The 10000-nt window shown below is 37.4% G+C and overlaps 1 protein-coding gene across 14 annotated transcripts in view; it reads right to left on the reverse strand.

Annotated features, from left to right (window-relative positions):
- The window catches only part of LOC113809312 (copine-8), a 40637-nt gene extending 31823 nt beyond the window's left edge, over positions 1-8814 (reverse strand). For 3 of the 14 annotated variants that reach the window (XM_070124510.1, XM_070124509.1, XM_070124502.1), the window contains exons 1-2: positions 8676-8749; positions 8502-8587 (exon numbers count right to left, since the gene is read on the reverse strand). Coding sequence is in view for 6 of the 14 variants with exons in the window: in XM_070124506.1 (XP_069980607.1) it covers positions 1746-1753 (8 nt within the window). In the remaining 8 variants the exon portion in view is untranslated. Of the gene's footprint in view, positions 1-1745; positions 1886-8501; positions 8588-8675 lie in introns of those variants that run through there. The other 11 variants (XM_070124508.1, XM_070124505.1, XM_070124499.1 and 8 more) reach the window with 6 other exon arrangements.
- Between the last annotated feature and the right edge of the window lie 1186 nt (positions 8815-10000).

Below are 10000 nucleotides of genomic sequence, written 5' to 3' on the forward strand. Positions count from 1 at the left end.
CTGTGTGAAGCATGGGGAATATTCAACGACTTTCGTAAGTTCTCGAATTCAATGTACTAAATTCATATGCTTTTGAAATTCTCAAAATCTAACCACCATGTTGTATTCATGCCAGGACTTTATAATTAGAATGATTTTGTACTAATGTTGCCATCCACAGTTCCCCATTTCAAAATAATAATAATAATAATAATAATAATAATAAAAAAATGGAAAATAAAAAAATATATATATATTTCTTAAAGGTTTTTACCTGGTTTAGATTAGTTGTCTCTATGGTAAAATGCATTCATTAAGCTTTTCACACGAAAATATCAACTTTTATGAACAACGAAAAAAAAAAAAAAAAAAAAAAAGTTACATACCTTTACAGAATAGCGTCCCTATTGAACATGAAAATTCCTATTGACTTGGTAATCATTGCATTGCAAAGTACACTAAATAAGCATTTTTTTGATATATTATATCATTAGATTCAGAGAAAAATAACAGAGATAACGAACTTTGGCAAGGTGCCAAATACAAAACACCGTAGCTCCGCCATTTTTTTATGAATCTTCGGTACATCCCAACTCACGTAATTTTCATGCGATCCAAATGCAGCTTGTTGCTTTCACTAGAGCTTCGGCGTCCCATGGCCATGTAAAAGGCCGATTTTTGAATTTTTGCCTTAAAAAATAATAATATTTTAATGCTGAAAAAAGAATTCAAAAATAGTTCTCTATGTCAAGCTGTCCCCCGCCAAAAAAAAAAGGAAATTCAAAATTCGGCCTTTTACATGGCTATAGGCTATAGTTGATCTAACACTAGTATTTTTGGGGGAATATTCTGTAAAGAGCTCTGATAGTTGGGATGTACCGAAGACATACCAAAAAAAACAGCGATTTTTTTCAACTTTTTGGGGGTGCCCCCCCCAATGGGGGAGCAAAGTTAAAATTTATATATATAACGGAGCGCAATTCTTTACTCTATAGCATGCAAAAAGAATCAATCAGTTATCTCTAACCAATATTTTTTTATGATGTATAGAGTAGGGAAAGGTGGCCATTTCCTGGGACGGTCCCCTTAAAAGAACATATAAAACAGCACTACAGCCACAGAAAACAATCTGCAAAATGTGAAAATAAGCTGATTTCACTTCTTGGTGACACATATGATAGCTGTAACCTGTGTTCCTTTAGTACCCTGGTAAAAAGCCAACACATCTATATCATGCATATTCTGGCAAGGTAAAGCTCTTATCATCCCTGATGATTTGCCATCAAATAAGGAAGAAGTCCAAGCTCTATCTTACCAAAGACATGAGGTACTGGTCTGCTGGCCTTTGTTAGAGCCCCAAAAGCACAGTGACCATGTTGATCACAGGAATTTTTCTCCACAGATGCTGTTCTAGATTCAAGAATCACTTACAAAGTTTACACTATCCTTGAAGAGAGGCCACGGTAATCACAAAAATTCGCATCTTAACCTAAGTTATCCTATCTTCAAGAGTTACACCATGTTGGACGTGTGTTTTAGTCTCACGTGACATTTATGGAATTTTTGTGAATGATAGCTATTCGTATTGATTACCAGCAATCACTGGGTTTGTCATCTCAACAAATGTCTTGGGTTCATGAATTACCCATACAACTTACATCACTTCTGAATTTCACTTATAAAACTTAACAGCTAAAGTGACCTCTCTCTGAGTCTAACCACAGCTTTACATATTACTTTGTGCATGATCTCTGAAAAAGGCTTACCGATTCATAGTTGTTCCTGAAGTTTTGATCACCAAAAGTATCAACTAAACAGCAGGGCTCCTGTAACAGCCTCCAACTTCTCACTAGCTACCTTATCTCTAACCCATATTGTATTGAAACATTATCAGAGATGATTCATTCTAATCAGGTAGATTAGATACCCCTCACTGATCAAAAAGGTGTAAGCAAATCAAATGTATATTCTTATCTCTACTGCTTGGTACTGTCTGCCTCTATCACTACACTAATACCTACAGTCACTTTGTGGCCCATGCCTTCTCCTAGATAATCATATAATTCTGGTTCCCACCTCTTTCCTGCTGTAAAGGGAATGTCCCAAGTGTGGAAATAGTAAGTAAAAATTATCCAACCAAATACCCCCAATGTTCAACACTGCAAAATGTAATATTGCATTTAACACAGTTATCTCCTAGCTTCTTAATGCTGTATCTACTGTTTATACTTAGTTATAAGTATATATTTCATTCAATTATGTTTCTGTATTTTTTTTATTATTTACTCACGCAAGAGGTAACTGCAGTAACTTCTTTCAGCCCCACTATGCATTATACGTAAATTACAACAACAAAATATTTAGGTCTATAAAATAAAGCTTTTACATGCCAAAGACTAACATCTACCTTTATGGACAGAGAGGGTGGGGGAATTCTAGTTTCAATTATTTGAAAGAAGGAGAAAACAACAATGCAGTCTTCTCAAGGAATAGCCAATAAATTTCTGTTATATAATTTCAGGTAACAGAATAGATTGGATTGGTTCCATTTCTGACAATTAATTACCATCTAAAATACAGGTTTTGGATTTTGTTGGCCTTTCAAAGAGTAAAGAAGCTATACAAGCCCTCGCCAACTTTGAGTCACTACAAGTGTATTTTAGAATCAAGTAGGTGTCACATTTTTTCTCTTTTTTTGGCAATGCCTATAATTTACAATAATGTATTAGTTAATGAAATTGTTCACTAAGCTATATGAATCAATTCTATAATTGTTCTGTTTACAACAAAATAGTCATCACGGTCATTCTTCATTAATTCTAGTAACAAATTACTTACTGAGCCAAACCATCCTGACACAACCAATAAGCTGAGTTACTCTTGTCTGAGCAAAGGAGACTAAATCAAGTTATGAGATATGATGAGTGATCTACATATAAACTGTCCATTTGAAGCTATATGACAAGTTTGTCATGCTAATCAATCTTGCCATTTCATACATCACAATAACTAAAATGAGAGAATGAGGGTCTCTTATATCTACCCCTATATATTTAGCATCTGCTACTTCAACGCAGCATTGTTTCCTTCACCATTTAAAATATCTTCCATTACACTTTTAGTATCTCATCCTGTGCAAAACCTATGACTCCCTGGGCTTGTTTGGATTATTCTACCATATGCAAGGCACTATAGGTATCAGAGATTTGTGCCATTTTTTCAGAAGTTACGGTAAACTTGAGACCTCTCCCGCGACAGGAAATAATCATTTATCAAGTTGCCAGATGCATTTCTCCTACTTTGGATATTTCACGCATATTTGAACATTTATTGGATATCTACAACAGCACAATCCGCCAAAAGATAACAAAAGCCATCTAGGATATTATACTCCAAAATACTGTGTATCAGTCAAAAAAATAACCAGTACATTGAACAGTTAGCCGCTAACCTAACTGTGGCCATTCCCATTACGTCACAGGAATGGGTTGAGCTTAATGACATGTCTTGCCTCCGATTATGAGACACCCTAATTGCCACAGGAAAAGATAACATTATATTTTGAATTCCAACTTCTTATGCACAAGTCAAGCATTTTGCACATTCACATCAACCAACCATGTAAAAATGTAAAGTGTCATGGCAGAATTATCTATCTACAAACAACTATTTTGTTATTTATGTTAGCAATCATGTCAGTATATCATTTGAACAGACTTTAATGTGCAGTTGTTGCATCTGTTATTACTTATCATCCCTATGCCGCCATCATTTCTTTCATAGCTCCTTCATAGAAGGGATATACGTAAAGAGATTGTCAATGTAGAAGTTATCAGGAGAATGTTTATCCAGTATGGATGGTTTGTCAGGCGGAGAGCAATCCACCTCTTCTTCGGCCGGGGGTAGCCCTTATTAGAAGAGAGGAGAAGGTTCTCACCGAGAATATCCACTGGAAGGTTGTGCAATATCAAGACCTAGGACCCATTTCCGAGACTCTGGAACGGCTCAAGACATCACTAGAAGTAATATCTACCGTCGTCAAGAGAGAAAACTCTTCAGCTCATGGAGAAGCTAGAATGCGTTTAGTCGGGCATAGACTGGCGTTTATGACCAAAGGTTTCAGAGAGGTTTTAACAGGTGTTAAAGAGAGCCAACATTGTAAAAGTCGGGTGAAAAGAAGCCTATTTGACGGGGTTGGAAGACTTCTTCATTCGATGTTTGGACTCTTAGATGACCGTAGTGGGGCTGAGGTTAAACGTTTAGGAGCTCAAACGGTGGCTATAAAACATCATTTATCACAGCAGTTTACTGTGTTAAAGGATATGGCCAATACACTTGACTTAACAACTAAGTTGGTTGCACGGCTCGACTCTCATGTAAGGAAACTTTCACTTGATTTGAATAGGCAAATTGGGGAGGTTAATTGGGAGGTTCAGTGGAACGAAAAAATGGATAATTTGGAAGCCATTATCGGGTCACTTGATAAGGAAGTTCAGCGGGCTTGCGAGGTCATATTAATGGCATTGACAGGTCACGTGTCTCCTCGGTTGTTAACTGATGCGGTAGTAGAAGAGGTTCTACAGGCATTAGGGAATACGTTGGGAGCATCTTTTGGAGATGTAATTAAGGATTTTGCCAAAATGGAATTGGTTAGGTGTGGTTATGAGTTAATCTTCACCATTACACTCCATATTCCCCAACCAGTCAAGTGGGAGTTGACAGAGGTACTATCAACTCCAATGCAAACAGAAAAAGGACTAGTTGCATTAAAGGGTTTACCAAGTAACATAGCTCAAACAGACTCTGAGGTTATAGAGTTTAGCAATGGAATGCTAGATGGGTGCATGAAATCAAAGGAATTCATTTTGTGTCCCAGAGCTTTAACATCGCCGATCAGTGTGACTGAATCGTGTGTATGTATGTTAGAAAGACTTCCAGGGGGAAGCAATGGTATCCCTAATGTATGCAAGACAGAATGGGTGAAAGGGTTCACGCCAATCTTTAAGGTCTATAATGATCTCGGTGATCTACTTTATTCTGTTAACAGGACTACACCAGCATTGTTAAAATGTTCAAGCGGTAGTAGACGTACCATAGAGCTCAAAGGAACAGGGTATTTGCATTTTCCGGGAGACTGTGCACTTGTTATAAACAAGGGAATAACAGTTTATAGTAGAAGGGAAAGTGTATCCACTGGTTATGACTTTACCTCAGTCCACACTAATTTCTCGGAGTATGATAAAGTATTACAAGATGTTATGGAACCCATCTTATCCAGTGATCTAAGGGTAGTTCATGATCATTTTAATCAGTCAAAAGCAAATTTGGATAAGGTTAATGCATCAATAAATGGCCTTGTGAAGGCAATTGCCTCCATAGACCAGGATAATGCTGTTCTATTTGGTCGGACAGATCATCATTATATTACTCAGGTTAACTCATGGGTTGGGGTAATCTTGGGACCTATTTTGATTATTATTAGCCTTTGCTTTACTTTATATCTCTGGAAGCGGTTGAGGCAGGAGAGAGATAAGAGGTTATCATTGTCAAGGGCGATTGAGTCATTGGTTGGCCCAGCTCTGTAACCTCTCTCCCACTCACCGTATGCACGTAGACCTAGGGGGACTATGTCAATGGATACTACTTTATAAGTTCTGACAGCCTCCTACTAAGACCGATTGGTGGTTTTCTCAGGAAATCATAGGTCACCCGAGGACGTGTGATTTCAGTGGGGGAGCATGTCAACAGCCAGACTTATAGTAGTATTATTTTAAAGGTAATCCTGACCCAAAGAGACCATTATACACCATGGAAATGGTTTTCCACTGGTTGTATGGTAGATGGAATGGTAGTTCAAGGGAGCTCCACATTCCATTGAAGCTACAGAGTGTGGTGTTGATCCCATGGAGGGGATAGGCCTTTAATGTTTTACAAGGCACTATAGACACTGTGTCTCGGGAACATAGAGGTGATAATCTACAGGTCTTGTAAACAACGGCACCACTATGCTCAGCGCTGGGTCAGCAGGGTCAGGAGAGGCCAGGGCGCCTGTGTGGCACTCGTGCCCCAGTTCAGTTTCAACCTTAATCGTGCGTGGACGCCGTGACGGATAATCCAAAGCGAATTTAACTTTTTGGTTATAATTACTGAATTCCGGATTCCAAGGGGAATCATCAGCTCGCCTTTAGACGAGTATAAACAATTCCAAGGGGAATTATCAGCTTGTCAGGAGACGAGCATAACCAACACTGTATACGTAAGTAATTACATTAAAAGTGTACATTTACGTTGTGTTTATTGTAACCAATTGAAATTATATTGAGATATAATTGTCATATGCAGAACTAGGAAGTATTATATCCATAACACTGAGCCCGCTCCTGAGAGAGTGGAATATAAATCTATTATCCAGTGACTTATACAAAAAGTAGTATAACAACCCCTAAATAGGGGCTAGGTAATATGTTCACTTTTTCTTCAAAAGTCTTCAGAACAGAAGTAGTAATAACAGCCATGAATATTTATGAGATTATAAAAACATGAAAAATATAGTATATGTACTAGTGGCTATGGATTAATCATAGGTGATATATATATCACAACTGATTGAATATATTATAAATAAATTCAGATATATCAGGAAGCATCTTACATCATATAAAAATATGCATATATGCACAGGTTAAGAGAATCAATGTAAAAAAAAAAAAGATCTTTGCAAAGAAGACAGAGTAACTTGCTCACATTTAAGAAGAGGTTGTTGTTTCCAGTGAGAAGTCGGGGAGATACACTTCAGCTTACTTTCAATGAGCAAAGTGGTAAGTATAAGCTTTAACACCTATGTTAATATGTTGTTGCATGTCTAGTCTGCATGACTGTTAATCCTGTTCAGACCTGCCTCACACTAGAGGCACTGGATACAACAGGTATCAAGTGGATTAACATGACAAATAAATAATACTGGGTAAAATGGGTTAAAGCAACACAGCCATTCAGGAACAGCATAACAATAACCTTGAATTGTGCATCAATAACTGAATTACCTACTGATAATATAAAGTACAGGTTAAAATATGCAGAATACTTCTAGTTTCATACAAACAAATGATATAAGGAAACCTCGGAAAACTTTGAATGTAATGGATAGAATGACAAAACTTCAAGTAGTGCAACACCTAATATTTTGGTATACATTTAGATAGTGACTAAGATAGAGAAAATCTAATGACACTGCCACAACAAAAGGGAAAAACAACATTAACTTATGCAAGAAAAAATCTGCAAAAGCAAAGAATTACATAGGGAATTCAGAAAGTAGGTCACAACAAATGCCATATGATTTGGCTGGGATTGGGGGGCAGAGTCCCCAAAAGGCTATATAGTGATCAGGTGGGGGTTTGGGGGCAAAGCCCCTAGGTCTGGAAGGTTTTTGGTTAATATGGTGATGTTTACGGATTTTTGGGAATGGCTGGAGTAATAAGGCTTATTTTCAGAGGGTTGTGTTCACTTTGCAAATAATTACCAATGCTTCCAGTTATATCATATACAATTAAAAACAATAACATATGCCTATTATACTGTAAATAAATGACACAAGAAATAAAAATTACAAGGTTGGATGTCAGTGTGAAACAAATCACACACAATAACAGTACAATATACCAACCAGATTGGAAAGTTTGTACTGCTCAGCGGAGAGCTCCATCATGTAAAACAGGAGGATTGAAATGGAAAGGCCAGCCGTAGAATGCCAACTACCCACAATAAATTAGGTCAGCGCTCCTGCAGTCTCGAAGTCTGAACGTTTCATTTAGGTAAAAACAACGAAATGAATCATAACAAATGAGACGTTTTAAATATGATAATGATTAGACTTTACAGGAATACAAAGCAAAACATCAGGTCTGGAGAGTTTATATTTGAAATTTGAGGAAGTTATCATATGTACCTTCACAGATATCTTCCAAATACACATTTTAAAGAACAAACTTTCTCATCAACCACGCTGTTTGCAAACTTTCTAATCTGGTGTATCAATATATAATACACTCATTATCTGAAACACTGCAATTAGTATGCTGCTAGTATGAAAACACTTCTAATAGTAACAATAAAAATATCTATAGTTCTACTATCAGTTTACAGCTACTATGATTATAGTTACTGTTGAAAGACTACAACTACTGACAATAAAACTTACTACTATGTCAACTAAAACCCTGGTACTACTACTATAAAATTACAACCTACTATTTAACCAAGTTAATGTGAAGATCTTCATATCTGCTAATAAACAATATTCCAAGAGACCTCCACCTTGTTAGGAAAACATATTAGCATAAAATTATAAACTCATTCAATCTATAAAAAATATTTGGTAGTTCGCTCCCGAAAACTACTCTACATATACTTCATGTACAGCAGTCAGAATTCTACTTCCTACATCAACTCTTTTCCATTAATTACTTAGACTACAAATCTACTTTCAAATTGACATGTGTTCTCTAGCCATGACCTCTGACCTTGTTTCCCGACACGCCCACTTCTGTTGACTGGGAAAGAGACGCGTTACACGATGTTGAACGTGTGTTTTACTCTCACGCGATATCTATGGAGTTTTTGAGAATGACAGCTACTCATATTGATGGAAAACAGTCTGTTTACAAAGATTTTCGCGTAATCAGGTATCAACTCACAGGAATATTCGAATAAAAAGGCGAAGATGCTGGAAAGGCTGACTTCCTCCTCTGACCTTCCTGGGGGATGTTTAGACTAGTGTCGTTCGTTTGGGTTTTGTTATGTAGCAGGCTACGCTATATAGTGGAATTTCCTTTGATAATCTTACAAGATAAAAGTTCTCTTATTCGTTTTTGGCTTGAAATTTTCTTTGTATATTGGAGATGCTATTGCTAATATGCTAATGACGTTCATATATATCCAAGGGTATATTAGGATACATTCTGAAATGACAATTTGCACGTTGTACACGACGTTCGCTTGCTTCAAAATTACTAGCGACTTTCGCTAAGATTTTTTTTTTTTTTTTTTTTTAAGATTCGTCTGGTCTTTCTAGTAAGTTTCGCTAAATACTCAAATTGGCATAACGTTCACTTACACGAATTATATTGAAACTGTATTTTCACTTTCACGTTTCTGAATGAAAAAAAAAACAATCTTGACTTATGCTGCTTTTTATATCAGTGACATCATAAGTTGGGAATTTTATTTAATCTAAACTTACTTTATGTGTGACCGAAAACATATGCAAGTAAATTGTAACAAGCCTTATTGCATATATCATTCATCCGTGCGAATGATTAATTTACGGTTATCTGATATGAAACTATTTTTAGGAACCAAATAGACAATGCTTTGACTTATGACGTCACTTATCTTTAAATAGTAAGGTGACTGTCCATTGACACTGTTATACTATCAATCTAAACAAAGTATCGCAATGTCTGACGTAGTTGAATGACGTCATAATGATTCATCTTTCATATCAGTGCAGCCATTCTTTCCTTTCACAACTCTCTCTCTCTCTGTCTCCTTACTTTCACCTCTCTCTCTCTCTCTCTCTCTCTCTCTCTCTCTCTCTCTCTCTCTCTCTCTCTCTCTCTCTCTCTCTCTCTCTCTCTCTCTCTCTCTCTCTCTCTCTCTCTCTCCTCTCTCTCTCTCTCTCTCTCTCTCTCTCTCTCTCTCTCTCTCTCTCTCTCTCTCTCTCTCTCTCTCTCTCTCTCTCTCTCCCTCCCTCCCTCCCTCTCCCTTTCCCACTCCCTTTCCCTCTACCTTTACCTCTCCCTCTGCCTCTCCCTCTGCCTCTCCCTCTGCCTCTCTCTCTCCCTTTCCCTCTACCTCTCCTTCTCCCTCTCCCTCTCCCTCTCCCTCTCCCTCTCCCTCTCCCTCTCCCTCTCCACCCCCTCCCCCTCTCTCTCTCCTTACTTGCACCTCTCCCGCTCTCCCAGCTCCACATTCAGCGAGATATCAATAGAGAGTACATAGTACGGCGCCAGGAAGTCGC

The sequence above is a fragment of the Penaeus vannamei genome, chromosome 8 (assembly GCF_042767895.1).
Source record: "Penaeus vannamei isolate JL-2024 chromosome 8, ASM4276789v1, whole genome shotgun sequence".
Taxonomy (NCBI): domain Eukaryota; kingdom Metazoa; phylum Arthropoda; class Malacostraca; order Decapoda; family Penaeidae; genus Penaeus; species Penaeus vannamei.